We start from the raw sequence: 22821 nt of genomic DNA, 5'->3' as shown, positions 1-22821 counted from the left end.
TGGGACGCGAAATGGGAGCCGTGCGTACAAATGTGGGAAGTGTACGCACAACATTGGAGACTATGCCAAAAACGTGTTCGCTTGTAGGATGTGTACGCATGACTTCTTTTTCTGCTACATTTGTACGTATGCACGATCCCCCTTTTGCCGTTGGACGCCACTCATTTGGTGTTAGACAGAAAATGAGTCTAGGCTTCAGTTTGGTGAATTTGAGTCTCAAAGTGTGTCTTTCAAAGTGTCTCCTTAGCTTCAAAGCGTGTCTTTGGCTTCAAAATATGTTCTAAGCTTCTTTTTGTTTATCTTGGTCTTTATTTTGTTTAGTTTATCTTCAAAATCTCCTAAAACAACATTATTCAAAGTATTTTAAGATACTTCTTACTAGTTTATAAATTTATTGCTCATAAAACAAAAATTATTAACTATTTAAATAAAATTTGCCACAAAATCTTCTGTATCTAAACAAAATCTAAAGAAAAACTATTAGTATGAAGCCCAAGATATAATCAAATATAATTCTTTCTTCTATTTTACTTTTGCATTGTCTCTCAAATTTGACTCGAATATAATACTTTTATTCTAGAAAAACTTTTCAATATAATGTCTAATCAAATTTGACTTAGCATAGTAACTGTAACACCCTACCATACAAAGTCTTATGCTTAAGTCATAATTCAGAGATGGCAAGGTATTACGACCTCTAAAACAAAAATTTAGTACGTATAGTAGTATGAATAATTGATTATAACTAGGAGCCTTTGTAGAAAAAGGGGGTAAACAAAAACCGTAACTCGAACAGGCAACACTCCGATCGACAACGTAACGAACCAGGATAAGCTAACGCGAGATCATATATATAAAGAGTGTCAAAAACAAGAATATCAAGACTCAAAACCCGGCTGCGAAGAGAACCGGTCCGAGCATAGCAATATATACATATGATAAAATAAGGAAACCCCAAAGGAAACCCAAAGGGACACAAATACAGAAAACCTATTCTCCAAAAATCCCCTCTAGAAGGAGTCATCACAGTTTGTATTATTTAATGGAGATAAAAGTATCTAAATAAGATATATAACCCAAAACAGAGTCCTGAGAACAAAGGATCTTCGCTAATCCAGAAGTCTCCAGCATGCCTCAACGAGAAGCCTCGCGTCCTGCATCTGAAAACCACAAAATCCGCATGGGTGAGAACCAGAGGTCCCCAGCACGGTAACAGCTTCCACATATATAATACATAATAATAGAGGAAAGCCGAAGGCAAATCCTAGAACTTCCTCCAGATAATATCAAAGCTTATAAACAAGCTAAACCGTAAGTGGCAACGGACTAAAGATTCTTCAGTCTAACTAATACTTCCCTTTCCAATTCCTTCAGACCTCCCAACCATCAGCAGGAGTATAATATAGCAAACACAGTTATATCAGATAAGAGATTTACAAATAGGAACAGATAAGGCATTTAGGCAATTAGCAAGTAATATGCAGTCAAATAGGCAATCTCAAACAATTCATGTAGTATGCTTATGATGCATGCCTGTCCCTAGTGGCTGATGATATCATCTGTCGGTTATAGAGCCAACCCGACAAGTCCTGGTAGCTAGCCATTGGACTGTCCCTCTGTCGTGCATCCCCAACTCGAGTTATACTCATCATAAACTTGATCATAATCATGATCCATATCCATCACCCTCACTGGTGAATATTTATCCATCACCATCACTGGTGAATATTTATGGGGGCGAGCTCATCCGGGCCTTTCACAGTGCCCGGCCACACTTACGACATTGGGTTAACAGAGCTTCGAGTCTCAACCTGGAGCACATGGTGGCTAGCCATTGCTACTACCCAGGGAAACCCTCATCTCCAATGGTGGAAGTGCCAACATTCACAATTCATTCAACAACATATATGCATTTATACTTAGCCATAAACATGGCTCCGCCGCCACACGGCATAATCCAGCCATCCGGCTCACGGTTAAATCCATAACCAGCCAATTCATTAACAATTACGGCCATTCGGCCCATGGCATAACAAGCACTTCCACCGCCATCCTCCACATCTCACATAATCATCTTTGATCCTCATGGATCATTCATTTTTCCCTTGCTTCACTCGCAAGTTACCACATTCACTAGCCCTTTTTCTCATGCTAGGCATATCATAATGATTTAAGACATACGTGGTGAGATTGGAGGCTTAGAAGTATGAAGTTTGGCTTTTAAAACTCAAAAATCAACTTTGGGATGAAAACAGGGCCACGTGTACGCGCACTCCACGCGCACGCGTGGATGATGCTTTCTCGAAGAACGGCGCATACGCGCCAAGTGCGCCTACGCGCGAGGGGTCATTCTGCTAAAAATTTTCTAAGTTAAAAGCTGCAGAATTCACAGATTCAACCCCCAATCTTCCGACGGTCATAACTCTCTCATTTTAAATCATTTTTCACCCGTTCTTCGAATGGCATGGACATCCCGGATCCAATTTCATTTCTAAACAGAATTGGCACAAATCAAAGATCCGTAGTCCAAGTTATGTCCCGTCAAAGTATGCCCAAAAACCATATTTTCATTCAAAACCACAAAGTGCCATTTTCAAAACAAGCCACTTTCAACTCTTTTCAAAATCAATTAAAACATGCCAATTTCATCCCTTTTCTTTGAAATTCAATCAAAGTTTACCAAAATTCTCAAAACTATCTCCAACCATTTTAACACTTCTCAATCAAAAGGCCAAAGGATAAACACAATATTATGTCATACATCCTTCTCATCCCAATTTCTAACAATATCAATTTCCAATCAACCATCATTATACATAATCATCATACTCACCAACAATATGGCACCACCCATCAATTCAACCTCAATCATTCATTAAGCATATATCACAACATGCATTTTCTCACATATCACACAATTAAGGCATCAATATTCATAATCACACATATGATCACATCATATATCTCAACCATTCCACAACATCATCAATTCAATGCCTATCTTAGGGCCTCTAGCCTAAGTATTTCCTACCACATTACATATTAGATACGGGAAACCGAAACCATACCTTAGCCAATTTCCCAAGCTCAACCGGAGCACTTCCAAACCACTTGTCCACAAGCTCTCAAGGTATCAACACCTCCAAGAACAGATTTTATCACACAAAACCCTCTTCCAAGCTTTCCAAAATCACCAATCAAGCTCCAATATTCACATATACACAACCTAAGCCACAATCATCATACCCATACACAACATCTCAATGCCCAAACCTCATAGAACAACAAATTACACTAGGGTTGAGAATCTTACCACACTCAAGGTCCAAAGAGACAAGATTAACCTTCTCCTTCAAGAGAGTTGGGTCCTATAACATCAAAGAACCCAAAATCTCAACATTTTTGCTCATGAAACTCGAAATCAAGGGCTGGAATTTCGAACAGTAAAACGTGGCTTACCTCAAGATTGATTGTATGGGTTTTATAGAGCTCTCCGCGGTGAACGCGTGGCCGCAAACGGAGCGGCAATCGGAGCTCTAGATCAAAAGTTATGGTGGTTTGAAGATCAAGTGAGAGAAGGAAGTTGAGAGAGTGTTCTTCCCTCCATGGCCTCCATTTCAGCGTGTTTAGTTTCTCAAATGAGGAGAGAGAGTGCTGAAAACTAGGGTTTTGGTTTAGTTTAGTTGGGCCAAGGGCCCACTTTGGGTCCGATTGGCCCGGTTTGGCCCGTTCGGTCCAATCTTGGTCCGATTTCTATAAAATTGGTACCGAAATTCTCGTCTCAATTTCCTCTATCATATTAAGCCATAAAAATAACATTTTTGGCTTTCTAGAATAAATTCTCATTTATGGGTTAATTAGCCGTTAATTAACCGGATCTTACATTCTACCCACCTAATTGGGAATTTTGCCCACAAAATTCAAATTCAAATTCAATTACCTGAGAATAAGTGCGGATAATCCGTTCGCATCTCCGACTCAAGTTCCCAAGTGTGTTCCTCAACACCGCCTCGACTCCAAGCCACTTTGACTAATGAAACCTCTTTTCCACGCAACCGTTTGATACTAGTATCATCAATTCTGACTGGAGCCACTGGAAGCGTCAAATCTTCTCTTAACTGAACCGATTCGGGTTCTAACACATGGCTAGCATCAGGAGTGTACTTTCGAAGCTGCGACACGTGAAATACGTCGTGCAGGTTTGAAAGATGGGGTGGTAGAGCCACCCGATACGCCACCGGCCCAATCCTCTCCAAGATCTGAAATGGACCAATGTATCGAGGATTCAACTTCTTTGCTGTAATCGCTCTACCTACTCCTGTGGTCGGAGTAACTTTCAGGAAAACATGATCTCCTGCCTCAAATTCTAAGGGCTTCCGCCTCTGATCGGCGTAACTCTTTTGGCGACTCTGCGCCGTAAGCATTCTGTCTCGGATTTTATTGACTTGTTCAGTGGTCTCAGCTATCATTTCCGGCCCCAACAAGCCTTTCTCTCCAGCTTCATACCAACATAGCGGAGATTGACATTTCCTCCCATACAATGCCTCATACGGAGCCATTCCGATGCTCGCATGGTAACTATTATTGTATGCAAACTCTACTAACGGCATATACCGATCCCAACTCGCCGGTTGGTCCAAAACACAAGCTCTCAACATATCCTCTAGTGTTTGGATCGTCCTCTCGGATTGACCATCTGTTTGAGGATGGTACGCTGTACTCAAGCTTAATCGAGTTCCAAAAGCTTTCTGAAATGCACCCCAGAACCTCGAAGTGAAACGAGGATCTCTATCAGAGATTATAGTAGCAGGTACACCATGGAGTCTCACAATCTCCTTTATGTATAACCGAGCTAGCTCCTCAAGGGTGTAAGTCATCCGAACGGGTAAAAAGTGAGCTGACTTCGTCAGTCGGTCCACGATCACCCAGATAGCATCAAAACCAGTACTAGTCCTTGGCAATCCCGACACAAAGTCCATTGCAATACTTTCCCATTTCCATTGCGGAATCTCTAAAGGTTGCAACATCCCGGAAGGTCTTTGATGTTCAATCTTTACCTTTTGACAAGTTAAGCACTTTGAAACATATTCCGCCACATCATTCTTCATACCCGGCCACCAAAACATCGCCTTTAAATCATGGTACATCTTAGTACTCCCCGGGTGAATGGAGAATCCGCTTTTGTGTGCCTCCTTTAAGATATCTTGCCTCAAAGTGCCAACATCCGGCACAATGATCCTACCCTTGAATCTCCATAACCCATCTTTTTCTTCCGACACTCTCCACTGTTTTCCTTGCTCGATAGCCAGTAAAACCTTCCATAACGCTTCATCGTTTTCATGAGCCTTTAGGAGTTCGGACTTAAAGTCACTTGAGATTTCTAATCGGCTCAAACACAAGGTTCCAGATACTTCTCGAGCACCAATTTTTAGACTCTCGAATTCCTTGAGCAACTTTTCCTCTTGTAGCATCATCCAAGACGCATACAACGACTTCCGACTTAACGCATCCGCCACTATATTCGCCTTTCCAGGATGGTAATTTAACTCAAAGTCATAGTCTTTCAACAATTCCATCCACCTCCTTTGCCTCATATTAAGCTCTTTCTGATCAAAGAGGTATTTCAAGCTCTTGTGATCGGAGAAGACTTGGAACTTAACCCCATAGAGATAATGCCTCCACACCTTCAAGGCAAACACGACCGCAGCGAGTTCCAGATCGTGCGTAGGGTAACTAACTTCATGAGGTCTCAACTGTCGTGAGGCATACGCCACCACATTATGATGCTGCATCAGCATGCATCCTAGGCCCTTTAATGATGCATCACAGTACACCTCAAAAGGCTCGTTCGGCTCAGGTAACACTAACACAGGTGCAGTGGTCAACTTTTTCTTCAATGTCTGAAAGCTCTCCTCGCACTCAGGAGTCCAAACAAACGGAGTGTCTTTGCGAGTTAACTTTGTCAACGGCAAAGCTAATTGCGAAAAGCCTTTGATGAACCTTCGATAGTAGCCAGCTAAACCCAGAAAACTCCTTATCTCAGTTACTGTGGTTGGTTGCTTCCAATCCATCACAGCTTCTACCTTAGTTGGATCTACGGCTATTCCCTTCTTACTCACCACGTGACCCAAAAACTTCACCTCATCCTTCCAAAACTCACACTTAGACAGTTTCGCATAGAGTTTCTTCTCCTTTAGAATCTGCAACACGGTCTTCAGGTGTTCCGCATGCTCTTCTTCAGTCTTGGAGTAAATCAGTATGTCGTCAATAAAGACAACAACGAATTTATCCAAAAACGGATGGAATACTCTATTCATGTAATCCATGAATACTGCAGGAGCGTTCGTCAACCCAAAGGACATTACAGTGTACTCGTAATGACCATAACGAGTCCTGAAAGCGGTCTTAGGGATATCCTCACCCCTCACCCTTATCTGGTGATAACCGGATCGCAAATCGATCTTAGAGAAAACCCCAGCTCCTTGTAACTGATCCATGAGATCATCAATCCTTGGCAATGGGTACTTATTCTTTATTGTAACCTTGTTCAGCTACCTGTAATCCACACAGAGCCGCATACTTCCATCTTTCTTCTTCACCAGTAACACTGGAGCACCCCACGGGAAAACACTTGGTCGAATAAAGTTCTTACCCAACAATTCCTCTAACTGAGACTTTAGCTCGGCCATCTCTAATGGTGACATTCTATAAGGAGCACTTGAGATTGGTCCCGCCCCAGGCACCAACTCAATAGCAAACTCGACCTCTCGGTTAGGTAGAAATTCCTCAATATCATCGGGAAACACTTCTGGAAACTCACACACTACCGGAATCTGATCCAACCTTTGATCATCACCCGAAACACCCGCGATTAACAACAGGATACCCTGACATTCGATTCCAGAACAGTTCACCATCATCGAATTCAAGTAATAATTATTCACCACAACCGGCCCTTCTGTATCCTCCGGCATAAAGTACACTGACTTTGTAGAACAATCAAGCATGACATAGTTCTCAGATAACCAGTCCAATCCCAAGATAAGATCAAGACCGATCATCGGTAAGCAGGTTAAATTATGGACAAAATCACGCTGCTTAAACCTGAACGAAACTTTCGGGCATCCTAGCCTAGTTACCATGGCTTCATGGGTAGCATTATGTACCTTTAGGTCATAACCTAAGGTTACGATCTTCAATCCTAACTCATGGGCTTTCTCAAATGCAATAAATGAATGCGATGCTCCCGAATCAAATAAAGTATTTAAAGTTTGACCAGCCATTTCACAGTTACCTCGAATGAGTGTCTCGGATCCCTCTGCACCCACAGCTGAGGTGGTGAACACCCGACCAGTCTGTTGTGCTTTCCCAGCACCTTGCTTTTGCTTCTCCAGACAACTTGCGGCTTTATGCCCCGCCTTTCCACAATTGTAGCACAAACCCCATCCAGCCTTGCATGGTACTCCCGGATGGTGACTTCCACACCTAGTACAAGCTTGATCATTCTGAGGCTGCTTCCCAAACCTTTTCCCTTGGGAGTTGTTGTTGTTGGGCCTCCTAAAAGAACCTCCCCTCTTGAAGGACGGACCTCTAGGTGCAAAGCTCTTCCCTCGGTTTTGTGGAAATGATCCCTTGTGATTTCCTTTCTCAGTGGCTACCCTCTTCACACACTCTTCAGCAACCCTACACTTGTTCACCAATTCGGAGAAAGTCCTAATCTCCATTGGTCCCACTGAACTGAAAATATCGCTCCGGAGTCCTCCTTCGTACTTAACACACTTCCATTCCTCATATTCCACCGGAGTCCCTTGACACATACGAGAGAATCTGAACAGCTCCTCAAACTTGTTAGTATACTCAGATACGGACATAGTACCCTGCTTCAGCTGCAACAATTCAAGCTCCTTGGCCGTCCTAGCAGAAGTCGGAAAGTACTTCTTATAGAACTCCTCTTGGAAGACATCCCAGGTGATATAATCATCACCCTGCTGCAGGAGGCGTCGGATACCCTGCCACCAATGCGACGCTTCACCAGTGAGCAAATAGGTAGCGAACTCCACACGCTGCCCTTCAGGTACCACCTGTGCTTGCAGTGCTTGTTCCATAGCCTGAAACCACGTATCGGCTTCAGTCGGGCTAGTAGTTCCCTTGAACTTAGGTGGATTAACCTTCAAAAAGTTTGCCAGTGTCATCGGGCCCTGAACTCCACCTCCATCATTACCATGGTTATTCATCTGTTGACCAAGAGCCTCAGCAGTGGCTTGCATAGCAGCAGCCATGTTCTCCAACGCAGTCATAAAGTTCACCGGATCATTAGGGTTAGTCTCCGGCGCACGAGTATTATTACAACTCCTCCCACGACCTCTACCGCGTCCACGAGGCGCCATCTGGTTCCTATACACACCAAGCAATCGATATTAAGTTGATCAGTCTCAATATCCGAAGTTTAGTGCTTCAAAGTCCCAAATGCATGCTCATGAACATTTATGCCAACTATATCAAGTAGATATACTAACAGCACATAACACACATACAGAGAATGCACAGAAGCATAGTCAGTCCATTCTTCAGGCTCTACAGGAACGAACTGCTCTGATACCATAATGTAACACCCTACCATACAAAGTCTTATGCTTAAGTCATAATTCAGAGATGGCAAGGTATTACGACCTCTAAAACAAAAATTTAGTACGTATAGTAGTATGAATAACTGATTATAACTAGGAGCCTTTGTAGAAAAAGGGGGTAAACAAAAACCGTAACTCGAACGGGCAACACTCCGATCGACAACGTAACGAACCGGGATAAGCTAACGCGAGATCATATATATAAAGAGTGTCAAAAACAAGAATATCAAGACTCAAAACCTGGCTGCGAAGAGAACCGGTCCGAGCATAGCAATATATACATATTATAAAATAAGGAAACCCCAAAGGAAACCCAAAGGGACACAAATACAGAAAACCTATTCTCCAAAAATCCCCTCTAGAAGGAGTCATCACAGTTTGTATTATTTAATGGAGATAAAAGTATCTAAACAAGATATATAACCCAAAACAGAGTCCCGAGAACAAAGGATCTTCGCTAATCCAGAAGTCTCCAGCATGCCTCAACGAGAAGCCTCGCGTCCTGCATCTGAAAACCACAAAATCCGCATGGGTGAGAACCAGAGGTCCCCAGCACGGTAACAGCTTCCACATATATAATACATAATAATAGAGGAAAGCCGACGGCAAATCCTAGAACTTCCTCCAGATAATATCAAAGCTTATAAACAAGCTAAACCGTAAGTGGCAACTGACTAAAGATTCTTCAGTCTAACTAATACTTCCCTTTCCAATTCCTTCAGACCTCCCAACCACCAGCAGGAGTATAATATAGCAAACACAGTTATATCAGACAAGAGATTTACAAATAGGAACAGATAAGGCATTTAGGCAATTAGCAAGTAATATGCAGTCAAATAGGCAATCTCAAACAATTCATGTAGTATGCTTATGATGCATGCCTGTCCCTAGTGGCTGATGATATCATCTGTCGGTTATAGAGCCAACCCGACAAGTCCTGGTAGCTAGCCATTGGACTGTCCCTCTGTCGTGCATCCCCAACTCGAGTTATACTCATCATAAACTTGATCATAATCATGATCCATATCCATCACCCTCACTGGTGAATATTTATCCATCACCATCACTGGTGAATATTTATGGGGGCGAGCTCATCCGGGCCTTTCACAGTGCCCGGCCACACTTACGACATTGGGTTAACAGAGCTTCGAGTCTCAACCTGGAGCACATGGTGGCTAGCCATTGCTACTACCCAGGGAAACCCTCATCTCCAATGGTGGAAGTGCCAACATTCACAATTCATTCAACAACATATATGCATTTATACTTAGCCATAAACATGGCTCCGCCGCCACACGGCATAATCCAGCCATCCGGCTCACGGTTAAATCCATAACCAGCCAATTCATTAACAATTACGGCCATTCAGCCCATGGCATAACAAGCACTTCCACCGCCATCCTCCACATCTCACATAATCATCTTTGATCCTCATGGATCATTCATTTTTCCCTTGCTTCACTCGCAAGTTACCACATTCACTAGCCCTTTTTCTCATGCTAGGCATATCATAATGATTTAAGACATACGTGGTGAGATTGGAGGCTTAGAAGTATGAAGTTTGGCTTTTAAAACTCAAAAATCAACTTTGGGATGAAAACAGGACCACATGTACGCGCACTCCACGCGCACGCGTGGATGATGCTTTCTCGAAGAACGGCGCATACGCGCCAAGTGCGCCTACGCGCGAGGGGTCATTCTGCTAAAAATTTTCTAAGTTAAAAGCTGCAGAATTCACAGATTCAACCCCCAATCTTCCGACGGTCATAACTCTCTCATTTTAAATCATTTTTCACCCGTTCTTCGAATGGCATGGACATCCCGGATCCAATTTCATTTCTAAACAGAATTGGCACAAATCAAAGATCCGTAGTCCAAGTTATGTCCCGTCAAAGTATGCCCAAAAACTATATTTTCATTCAAAACCACAAAGTGCCATTTTCAAAACAAGCCACTTTCAACTCTTTTCAAAATCAATTAAAACATTCCAATTTCATCCCTTTTCTTTGAAATCAATCAAAGTGTACCAAATTCAACAACAAGTCATCCTCAACTCACGCATTGACATTTTACCAAAATTCTCAAAACTACCTCCAACCATTTTAACACTTCTCAATCAAAAGGCCAAAGGATAAACACAATATTATGTCATACATCCTTCTCATCCCAATTTCTAACAATATCAATTTTCAATCAACCATCATTATACATAATCATCATACTCACCAACAATATGGCACCACCCATCAATTCAACCTCAATCATTCATTAAGCATATATCACAACATGCATTTTCTCACATATCACACAATCAAGGCATCAATATTCATAATCACACATATGATCACATCATATATCTCAACCATTCCACAACATCATCAATTCAATGCCTATCTTAGGGCCTCTAGCCTAAGTATTTCCTACCACATTACATATTAGATACGGGAAACCGAAACCATACCTTAGCCAATTTCCCAAGCTCAACCGGAGCACTTCCAAACCACTTGTCCACAAGCTCTCAAGGTATCAACACCTCCAAGAACAGATTTTATCACACAAAACCCTCTTCCAAGCTTTCCAAAATCACCAATCAAGCTCCAATATTCACATATACACAACCTAAGCCACAATCATCATACCCATACACAACATCTCAATGCCCAAACCTCATAGAACAACAAATTACACTAGGGTTGAGAATCTTACCACACCCAAGGTCCAAAGAGACAAGATTAACCTTCTCCTTCAAGAGAGTTGGGTCCTATAACATCAAAGAACCCAAAATCTCAACATTTTTGCTCATGAAACTCGAAATCAAGGGCTGGAATTTCGAACAGTAAAACGTGGCTTACCTCAAGATTGATTGTATGGGTTTTGTAGAGCTCTCCGCGGTGAACGCGTGGCCGCAAACGGAGCGGCAATCGGAGCTCTAGATCAAAAGTTATGGTGGTTTGAAGATCAAGTGAGAGAAGGAAGTTGAGAGAGTGTTCTTCCCTCCATGGCCTCCATTTCAGCGTGTTTAGTGTCTCAAATGAGGAGAGAGAGTGCTGAAAACTAGGGTTTTGGTTTAGTTTAGTTGGGCCAAGGGCCCACTTTGGGTCCGGTTGGCCCGGTTTGGCCCGTTCGGTCCAATCTTGGTCCGATTTCTATAAAATTGGTACCGAAATTCTCGTCTCAATTTCCTCTATCATATTAAGCAATAAAAATAACATTTTTGGCTTTCTAGAATAAATTCTCATTTATGAGTTAATTAGCCGTTAATTAACCGGATCTTACAGTAACTAGGTAAAAAAGCAAGGTTTAAATTGAAACACAATTTTTTGAATGCTCTTTCTCATAAGAGATTATAACTTGTGATAAAAAAATTTAGAGCTGTCAAATGGACTAGTTCGGCCCATTTAAATTCGGTCTGTCTAAGTCTGCCGATTAAATGGGCTTGTCTATTTAAGCCCATTTTATTTATGAGCCATAGTTTTTTAGCCCAAATCGTGTATAGCCATTTCGATGAGTTAAACGGATTGGCCCATTTATCCTTTCATTTTATTTTTTTTGAAAAATATTTTAGCAAAAAATATTACGTTTAGGTCAAAAACTTTAAATAAAACATATTTTTTTAGTTAATGAGCCGGATCGTGAATAATATTGCGAACTAAGTGCTGGCTCTAACTTGTCATGCTGGACACATGGCTAAATAGTGCCGTTTCATTTTGTCACTTAAACAAGACAAAAAAAGAAGAAAAATTTATATAATGTGCAAATCATTATATCTTTTTTCATTCTCCAAAACGACATCGTTTTTGCCTTATTTAAGAGTTAAAACAAAAATTCAAAGTTAACTCAGCATTTCGTTCATTGACTCAGCACTGGAAATGGTCCTATGACTAATATGGTGTCTAGAGTTGGGTCTTGGGGACTAGTATAGTAAATTTTAAATTTAAAAGACTAAAAGAGTGAAAATTGTCAATCTCAAATATCAATATGGGAGTTAGTCAAAAGTGCTAATTTTATTGAAAAAAGACAAAAAAATAAAAATAAAAATTTTAACGGGTCAATCATTTAGTTTGCAAATTACTCTGTTTAACTCACAATTAAATGAACTTAAGTTTAAAGGCAAAATCTGTCCGTTAAAATGGATAAACAGTTGGGCTCAATGAATTTAACTCATGTTGACAACCCTACAAAAATTGACAACTTTTAAAGAAGAAAAAAGGGGCAAAGATTCACCTATTCTCGCAACCAAAGAGACACGTTCAACACAAGAATAAAGCATATAAAGAAACCATGGAGTGGTTTGTGCACATTCAACGAAATAAATTACTTGTGGAAAGTTAAATTAACTTTTGCAGTTATTACCATGTTAGGAGAAAGCATCAACAGCTAAACACAAACTATTATAATCTGTTACGGTTTCTTTCTTCACTAATTTCTATACAGACAACAACACAATAAATTAAATTAATCTATTATTAAACACATTTAGAAGTCAACAATGGTGAATTATTTCTCACCTTCGACACAAGTTTACTGTGGTTACATGCACCTCTGTTGTGTGCGCGAATCATGCTAACGGTGGGGTTGCAGCGTGATGGTGACGGATGGATGCATGACGGAGATGGTGAATTGGACCAATGTAGGGGGCGAGAATGATGTGGGAGATGAGGTGGGTGTTACGTTGGAAGGAGGTTAGGGTTCTCTATAAAAATCAAGAAAAGAGGGTGGGTTTGGGGTCATTTTGACATTTTGTGCGCCATGGAGGGTTGAGGAAAGCCTCACTTACCGCACCTCTCAAACGCATCATTTTGGATCTTTAAATATGGCGTTAAGTATGCGAGTTAGCGTTTTATGTTAGTAGTCAGATTTGTAGTCAACGATATTGACTAATAGCACAAATTGGCAAGAGACTGCATTGCCTAACCAAGGTAAATTATAGGGACTACATTGTGTATGAACTGATTTGAATAATTACTCCCTGAAAATATCCACCAAATAGTAAAATAAACTTCCAAAAATCACATTGTATTGTAGCTGTAGCGTATCCATACTTTCCTGCTTGGAGAAAAGATATACTATATTATATTTCTACATGGTTTTATAACTATATAACTAACATGATCAGGAATAAGACACCAAGGCACAGATTGGTAAATGAGAGGTGACATAAATATAGGAGACAAAAAAATTATGTCTCCTCCAACTCCACATTATAGAAAGACAGAAAATACAGAAATATTGTTTTGTACTATCTCTAACTCCAAACATATTTTTATATTCCTCAGTCTTTGACTCTTTGTATTTGTCTCTAACTCCAAACAGCACAAGCTATGACATCTATGCAATTTGGCTACAGAACCATTGCCTATAGAGAAAGAACACCAATTATGAATCCAGAAATTTGACCTTAACTATAAATATACGGAGAAAAGAACGGTGGAAACAACTATCTTGGCCCCAAATGGAAATAGGAGCAGTTCTATGCACAGCAAGGAGAGCAAAACTCAAGACTTCTAGTAACGCTATAATCTGAACTAAGAACACCCCGACATGCAACTTGAATATAAACATCTTGAAACCTATATCTCTTGCAGCGCGCTAAGAAAGTGAGAATCCCTTTTCAGAATGTAAGGTATTCAAGACTCGCACGAGGCTTCGTATGGCTGCAAAACTTTGAGCTTCCATATCAGTGTCCCCTCTTGGTTCTAGGAGGAGTGCCAGGAGCGAAGCGAGAATTTTGTGCTGTTTGTGTATTCGGGTCATATCTTTGGGAAGCAAGGTAACTCAAAGCTGTAACAACATCGGCTATAACTGGACGCATGTTGGCCTGCTCCTGAACACACATTGCCGCCACAGCAAGGGCCTGGTAGAGTCCTCTTGGAGGATATTGACCTTGAAGCGTTGGATCGGCCATTTGCGCAAATTTTCTTCGATCCTTAAACAAGGGTCTAGCCTGCAATTAAGGGAAAGTCTCCCCCTAAGTTACTAATATCACAATTAACCATATCAAAATAACTTCAATTCAGGTAAATAGCAAAGAGAGATATGCAAAAGTTTGACCAATAACTTTTCAACCATCACAATGAAAGGAGTTTCTTTTCATGAAAATAATTCATAGAAGGGATTAAAACAAAGAAGAGGCAAACCAAAAAAGACTACTGTAAGAACGAAAAATTGTGCACTAGTATTACACTTTAACCAACTCCCCCCCCCCCCCCCATGCGGGGCCCCTTCACTAATCTCACTTGATTTATTTAGAAACTTCACACCATTGTTTTCCTCTCAAAAATTTATGTTAAGACCTTGGATATTATGGGTTGCCCAAAATCTCACATCAAGTAGTATGGGATGCTTGATGTTATATTTAAGGAGAGTGGTTCTTCTCAACAGCTAGTTTAGGTGTGGTATCCAACTTTACTTAGGTACTTAACAATAGTATTACAGCCTTGGTTGTTGGCGCCATGGAAAGGACTACCTATAGGCTAGATTAAGATAAATACTGAATACTAATAGCCGGTAGCAAGGTGGTTACTTCTGGGTCAGTGTCAATAGAGTAAAGCCACCGTGGACGTCAGCTTTCCAAGGGTGGTGTATTGTTTGGGACTTGGATATTATGGAGTGCCCAAAGTCTCAAATCGGGTAGTATGGGATGCATATTGTATTTAAGAAGAATGGTTCTTCCTTCTTAACAACTAGTTTTTAAGGTGTGGTTTGACTGGTTTCCCACTTTCCTTCAGTACTTAACAATTACATCTTTAATCATACATCATGTTTTCTTACCTTCAACTACGAGGTAATAGAGAACTATAGATTATATTGAGAGATTAATTCGTGCGCATGTCAAAGTTTTACTAGTATCCAATCCAGGGATGCCACGTAAACAAAAAGTTAAAGTACTGCACAGGCTATCTTAAAACAACCACTTTTATGTGCATAGCAGCACCTAATTGGATGTTTTAACAATGATGGTGCATAGAAATCAAACTTAAATTTGAAGGTTAAGCACAATTAACCAGATCCAATTTTCCAAGCATGGCCAATTCAAAAGAAATTCATATAGATTCCTCGCCTCATTTATCCACACTACTTACTTTTAACTATTAATATCACAATGAAACTTTTCAAAAGTTATTCAACAACTAAATTTCCTCCTCCAATGAATTAAATTCATCCGCAGAAAACCTAAGAGAATAGAAAATGGTAGCACTTATTTCTTACCCATGCAACAAGATTCTGCTCTCCTGCAGATTTTGAATTGTCAATTGCCTTCCTTCCCGTAATGATTTCCAGAAGAACTACACCAAAGCTATAAACATCTGATTTCAGAGTCAGCTGACCTGTCATTGCATACTCGGGAGCACAATATCCGTAGGTGCCCATAACCCTTGTTGATACATGGGTGTTTTCCCCAACTGGGCCAAGTTTAGCCAAACCAAAATCAGATAACTTGGGATGATACCCTTCACTGAGCAAAATATTGGAGCACTTTAAATCTCGGTATATAACAGGAGGGTTAGCTTTGTCATGAAGATATTCCAATCCGCTTGCTGCTCCGGCAGCTATTTTCATTCGTGTGTTCCAATCTAGTCGTTCCTTGCCAGGAGCAACATCTGCAAAATGTGTGCGTGTTACCGACATGCATTAAAAGATAATAAAGGATATTGAATAACAAAGGGAACAAATATACTAATTAGGACAAATTAATACCATGTAAGTGGTCTTCCAAGGATCCTAATGGCATATATTCATAAACGAGAAGTCTTTGATCTCCATCAGCACAATAACCAATAAGGTTGACAAGGTTCGGGTGATGAAGAAGACTTAACATCAACACTTCAACTAGGAACTCTCTATTCCCTTGCAGGCCATTTCGGTCAAGTTGTTTAATTGCAACAATCTACATACAACAATAGAGTTAGGCTTCATTTTCAAGCTGGGAAAATTCATAAGCTATTATTTCAATTATGACAACAAAGCAGTGTGGATATCAGGGAAATGATGAATTGCAAAGAGAGGAAGCAATAATTCATTCACCGGCTGCTTTATCCTATTCATCAAGCATTACTTAGTTCCCCAGAAACTTTCTCCTACTCTTCATAAAAAAATCATGAGAAACAGAACTCACCTGATTAATACTTTCCAAACGGCCCTTGTATACTCTACCAAAGCCTCCCTCACCCAAAAGACATTCTGCCCGAAAATGTCGAGTTGCAGTTGCCAACTCACGGAAGGAGAATGTCTGTGCAGCAATGTGATCAGTATTCCCATTTTTAGATGAATCTGCCGAATTAATGGACGAGTTCCTCTTCAATTTCCCTGCACTCAATTCCAAAGACATATTGTTTAAGTGAGCATAAGCAAAATGAAACACCAAGTTCTTAGATTGAAATACAAAGATTAATTCATGTTCATCATTCAGAAAGAAGCAATTAATTATCATATAAATATCAAAGTTAAAGTGGATATATTATCAATGAGGAAATCAGAAACCAGGAAGCTTGAGGGAGAAAAAACCCTCACATAACAAAAATCATAATCTAATGATTAAATAAACTTAAATCGAAAATTTCAGGCAACTTTACCAACATAGGGTATATAGTTACATACATAACTCAATTATGCTAGTGTAATGTGCCAAAACAAAATCTGAAAAATAAAGTTTTCAATTAAAAGATAAAGGCAAAAACACACAAATTGTTGAAATCCAACAAACCACACAAACCAAACAAAAGATCTCACTTATATGATAGAACCATATAGAATAGCAGATTAACCTCATCCCAATTTTCCAAAAAGAAAAGTACCTTTTCCCCATAAGATAAAAAGAAAAGCTTGCAAAATCGCGATACCTTAGTCTAGCAATTTCATTCATGTCAACGCAAGACTTTAATAATAATAATAATAATAATAATAATAATAATAATAATAATAATAATAATAATTAAAGAACACGATTCCAGTAGTTAAAATAAAAATCCATACAAAAGCAAGAAACAAAGTAGTACAAAACATATCACAGTCTCAATTACATTCACCAACATGGAAGGAGCATCAATTTGACAAAGTCACAAAACACTGATCACTTTTTATTTTCTTTTTAATTTGCATTTTTCCCACGCTGAAATGTAAAATAACAAATTTGAGTACCTTTGATTGGATCAGGCTTCACACTTTCCTCCACTTCCATCTTCTTCTTCACCTTCTTCTTAGCATTTGAATTTCCAGAACATGGAATCCAACCCATTATCTTCTTCTTACAAAGAATCAACGGAAAAATTAAAAAACAAAAATCAGAGCAAGACACGAGCCTGATCACAGTGTTGCTCTATTCTCTCACACTTCAATTTGTTTAATAATCATCTGGGTCTTTTTTTTGTGTGTAATGTACTTGTGTGCTGTATTTATCGCTTGAAACCCTTAAATTGGTCTATGCTTTTTCCTTTCCTTTCTTTTTATATTTTCCCCTTCTTATTGGGTCTATGTTTTAATGTGTGCGTTTCTAATTTATTTTTTGGTCAAACCTATAATAGTTTTCACAGCTGTTAAATTATATCGTTATTTAAATAATCATTTAATTTCGGAAAATAATTATTTTTGTTGATCTTAATATATAAATAATTTTTTTAATTATTTTTGAATTTTTAATTTTTTATATATTATATTTTTGCTTTGTCCAGAAATTTCGTTTTTTTTGTTCGGAAAAACAATATCATTGGCCGAAATGTGCCGCGTTGCATCGAGGCCGAGGGGAAAAACAAAAGAAAATGAAAAACAATTAAAAAACTCATGTTTTGTGCCAACTTCAAACGACGGCGTTTAACCGGTACCATTCTTGTAATTTTCCCTTTAATAATTGTCATTCGAGCCACGACTCACTATGTATATACTATACCCTTTTACATCATGTTGTAGGAATCTATAAAATAGGATGCTTTTTGTGATGCTATTATTAGAACAAACGTTCAAATATGATTATATGAAACATTTTTTTTTATTCTTTTTCAAAAGTTTTCCTTTAATGTGAATATAATTGTTATTATTACATCTTAAAATATACATATCAAATTACAAATAAATTTCATTTTCTTATGATAATTGTTTAGTCAAACTCGTGATATTATATTATATTATATTATATTATATTAATAATAATTGGAAAAATTTGTGGGGCTTTATAGAAAATAGAAAATGATTATTTAGATATTTCAGTTGAAATATTATAAAGTATATTTTTTATTAATTAAAATAATTTAATTATCATATGCTATTACAAACACTATTACAATAATAATTTTAAATATTTCAATTATTTTGTTTAATTATAATTTAAAATATTTTACATTAATATTAAATTTGATTAATATACTAGTGTATTAAAGAGGATAAGTATGATGAAATTTTGGAAAAAAAAAAAAGAATTAATAAAAGACAGAAGAGCTAATTTTACAAAGAGTAAAGTATCATTTTTGTCCCTAACGTTTTGGGTAAGTCCTATTTGTGTCCTTAACGTTTAAATCGTCCTATTTGTATTCTTAACATTTATAAAAGTAATTCAATGTTATCCTACTATCAATTATACTAACAAATCAGATTATATTTTTCAATTATTCTCACTTGGATGTACTTATTCTCAATTAGGTCTCACTTGGATGTACTTATTCTCAATTAGGTCTCACTTGGATGTGTTCGATTTTAATATTATACCCACTATTTGTGTTTAGATTCAATTATGTCCCTAGAAAAGTGAATTATGTAAATGTTGTAGGAATTAGTTTCAACATTTGATGAGCTATTTTTCGGAGTAGATCATCGATTCTATCCCAGACATTTGTATTCTAACTTTAATAAGAGATTTTTAAAACTCAAACTAAAGCGCTCATGATGTGTAATTGACGGCAGGATAACATTGAATCACTTTTACAAACGTTAGGGATACAAATAGGACGATTTAAACGTTAGGGACACAAATAAGATTTACCCCAAACATTGAGGACAAAAATGATACTTTACTCTTTTACAAATTACTTAATGAATGTTTTGAGAATTTTTGTTTGAATAAATTATATAAAGAAAAAAGTATCAAGACTTTTTCTCTATTTATGAATTCAAAAGATTAAGGTTCAAAAAATTATAAAACGGATAAAGAATAAGTTAAAGAATATACTAAAATTAAAGAAAATGACCACCTTGCTCCCTTAGTCTCTAATCACAAAAACAAAAGGGATATACACAAAAAAAATATAAAAATTATAAATAGATCAAGATCTTGAGCTATAACATAGAATCGTAGGAGAGGATGATAAAGTAGAAGCTAAGATAAGATATTCAAATTCTGAAAAACCAATTTTTGTTATATGTTGGTTAGGTCTACCATGAAGTTTATATATTTATTAAGACTAATAATGGAAATGTATCGAACGAAAAGAAAGATTTACATATAGTATTCATTAACTTGAAAAAGTATTATGAAAGGTTTTGTAGAAAATCTTGAAAAAGAAAAAGGGTAAAAATAGTATATATTCATATAATAGAAAACATATATGAATTTTTGTAACAAATTGTGCTGTAATAGAGAAATTTTTAGTACGTTAAAATTATACCAAGAGTTATTTTTAAGTCTACGCATTTTTACTTTAATTTTAGAAGTGCCTACTAAACATATCGAAAAACTTGGAATATAGTGTTGAAAATTATAATTTATGCATAAATCACAAAAAGATGATGTATGCAGAGTGTAAGTTTTGCAAAGTGTGAAAGAACTCAAATATATAAATAAAAATTAGAGAAAATATAATACCACAAGTTGAAAGAGGTGATGTAGCAAAAGCACAAGTAAAAGAGAGAGACATCTACCATGAAGTAGATGCACAAGCAAACACATAAGAAGACAAAGAAAATGACGACATAGAGAGGTGAAGGCAACAAAACCAAAGGCAACGGTTATGGAAATAAGAGACTTTTCAATTTTGTCAGCAATAAAGGCAACTGTGGTAAGCTTTGAGTTTGGTTCAATCCAATGCCTTTTGGTGATAAGAAGAATGAGATTAAGATACTAAAAAAAGTCAAAAAAAAAAAAAGGGAAGAAGATACACGAGAGGAGTGAGGTTGATAAAGCTGATTTTTATGTGACTACTTAGTACAAATTTTAGGGAATTCTACTTAATTTCTCTATACCTTTTGTGCTTAATTGCCTATATTTATAATTCTCTTTTTCAATTGCAATAAGTGACAAAATCATAAATTCTTGTCATAATTTGAATGTTTTGAATCTTTAATCATCCACATGATGTTTTGATGTGTTTGTTAGTATTTCAGGATGGATTAAAAACAAGTGGAAGCAAAGAGCATGGCCTAAAAATGAAAGAGATTGCAAAATAAACAAACAAGCATGTCCAAGGTAGCGCAAGCATCAAAGCATCGTGCATGCGGATGCTCACCCAAGCGTGGTATGGCTGCGCTTGCGGATGATAAACCACTATTTTATGATATATTTTGGACTGAATTGAGTGAGTTTTGTCAACTATTCTCATATTATTCATGTAAATTGCATGTTTTTAAGCTAATTTTGTGTTATGATTGAAAGCATGCTTCCTAAGCCTTTAAATCGCTAAATTTTAATCCTCTGTTATTATCATTCGATGCCGTGATATGTGTGTTAATTGATTACAGGATTTATAGAGCATGAATGGCATAGAGGATGAGGAGGAAGCATGCTAAAATGGAAGGAATACAAGAATTTGAAGATTTGAGAAGCTGGAGGCGACGCGCGCGCATGGCTGAAGCGTACGCATGATCAAGCCATTTTCCAAGCGACGCGTACGCGTGACCTTGTGCAGAGCCTACTGACGCGACGCGTACGCGTGACGAGCGTCACGTGCTGCAATTAAAGGAATACGCTGGGGGAGATTTTTGGGCTGATTTTGGCCCAATTTCAAGCCTGAAAACGCAGACTAGAGGTTGGGATGGAGCTGAGACTGAACACACTTTTCACTTTAGTTTAGTTTTTGAGTTTTTTGAATTTTAGTGAGAGAAACTCCCACTTCTCTCTAGAATTTTTGGCATTCTTAAGTTTTACTTTTCATTGGATCTTGAGAGAAACTGCTGTTATCTTCAATTATAGTCATTCTCCTTCTAGTTTTCTTCTTTAATTTCTTTAGTACTCTTTTCCATTTGGTTACTTAAATTCATGTTTAGATCTTGTTACTCTTGAATTTTATTAAAGCATTGAGTCATTTCCATATCTATTGTCATTGCTTGATTTGCTATTGTTGATTATTGCTAGTGGTAATTTAAATTTTAGTTATTTTATCATTTTTATCATGTCTTTTACCTCGCTCACCAAGTGTTTGAGGAAATGTCATCCAAGATCATGGAGTAGATTTTCTTTCTTGGTTGGGGTTGAGTGATTGGAGCCACTTAAATTGTTATACTTAGGGATGGCAACGGGGTCCCATGGGGCGGGGACATGCCCCCCGCCCCCCGCCCCCCGCCTCCACAATCTGTCCCCGTCCCTGCCCCGTCCCTGCGGCGGGTAATGGGGACCCCGTATCCGCCGGAGACTTAGTCCCCACGGATATCCGCGGATATTTAAAAGAAATTCAGAAAATAAGGAAAAAATAAGAAAAACTTGAAGAAAAAAAACAAGCATCAATGAAAAAATTCAAACTTTAAATTATCTATTATCACATATCCTCAATCAAATTAACCAAACTCTTTTTAACCACTGCAAAATTGATTGACTAACAAATACTATAGGTTTAATTAAACAAACTCATATGAGGCATAATCACAGGCAAAAAATTCCATCATTAACACAGAGGCAGCAACTAATGCAAAATTATAGAGGCTAACTTAGAAAATCACAGGAAATCACAACAATACCATAGTAATTAACAAATGTTTAAGGTAAATAAAAATTACAGAAATCAAAGAGGCTGAGTTAGTGGAAAGAATGGCGGCCATGGCGACCAACGGCGGCAACGAAGACTGGACTGCAACAAACACGATTTTGCCTCCAACGATTTTTCTGAACGGCGACGAAGATAACCCTCTTCTGATGTGACAAAAACGGCGATGATTCTGCTTCTCACGCGACGAAGACGACAACGCTTCTGCCTTTGACGATTCTCCTCGGGCTGGGTTTGGCACGCGACGGTGATGTTCTCCTCGGCCAGATTTCTCAGATGTGGGACAATGGTTCTGC

General features: G+C 38.3%; 2 protein-coding genes across 3 annotated transcripts; both read right to left on the bottom strand.

Moving 5' to 3' along the window:
• Window positions 1-830: 830 nt before the first annotated feature.
• LOC140177017 (uncharacterized) lies at window positions 831-13407 on the bottom strand. Of its 2 annotated transcripts, XM_072209170.1 has the most exons (5): window positions 13136-13407; window positions 11334-11388; window positions 11089-11246; window positions 7295-8394; window positions 831-1160 (listed from the first exon to the last, which is right to left on the bottom strand). In XM_072209170.1, exons 4-5 carry the CDS (start codon window positions 8385-8387, stop codon window positions 1135-1137), a joined length of 1119 nt encoding a protein of 372 aa, XP_072065271.1. In that variant the 5' UTR covers window positions 8388-8394; window positions 11089-11246; window positions 11334-11388; window positions 13136-13407; the 3' UTR covers window positions 831-1134. The 2 variants fall into 2 exon arrangements, with proteins under 2 accessions (XP_072065271.1, XP_072065272.1); XM_072209171.1 differs by lacking the exons at window positions 11089-11246; window positions 11334-11388.
• A 358-nt stretch (window positions 13408-13765) lies between these two features.
• Window positions 13766-18135, bottom strand: LOC112727305 (probable serine/threonine-protein kinase PBL7). The gene is made up of 5 exons (XM_025776993.2): window positions 17766-18135; window positions 16744-16934; window positions 16326-16515; window positions 15837-16228; window positions 13766-14571 (listed from the first exon to the last, which is right to left on the bottom strand). Exons 1-5 carry the CDS (start codon window positions 17860-17862, stop codon window positions 14305-14307), a joined length of 1137 nt encoding a protein of 378 aa, XP_025632778.1. The 5' UTR covers window positions 17863-18135; the 3' UTR covers window positions 13766-14304.
• Window positions 18136-22821: the final 4686 nt, after the last annotated feature.

The sequence above is a fragment of the Arachis hypogaea genome, chromosome 12 (assembly GCF_003086295.3).
Source record: "Arachis hypogaea cultivar Tifrunner chromosome 12, arahy.Tifrunner.gnm2.J5K5, whole genome shotgun sequence".
In the NCBI taxonomy this organism is placed as follows: domain Eukaryota; kingdom Viridiplantae; phylum Streptophyta; class Magnoliopsida; order Fabales; family Fabaceae; genus Arachis; species Arachis hypogaea.
This window is presented reverse-complemented; position numbering and strand designations above follow the sequence as displayed.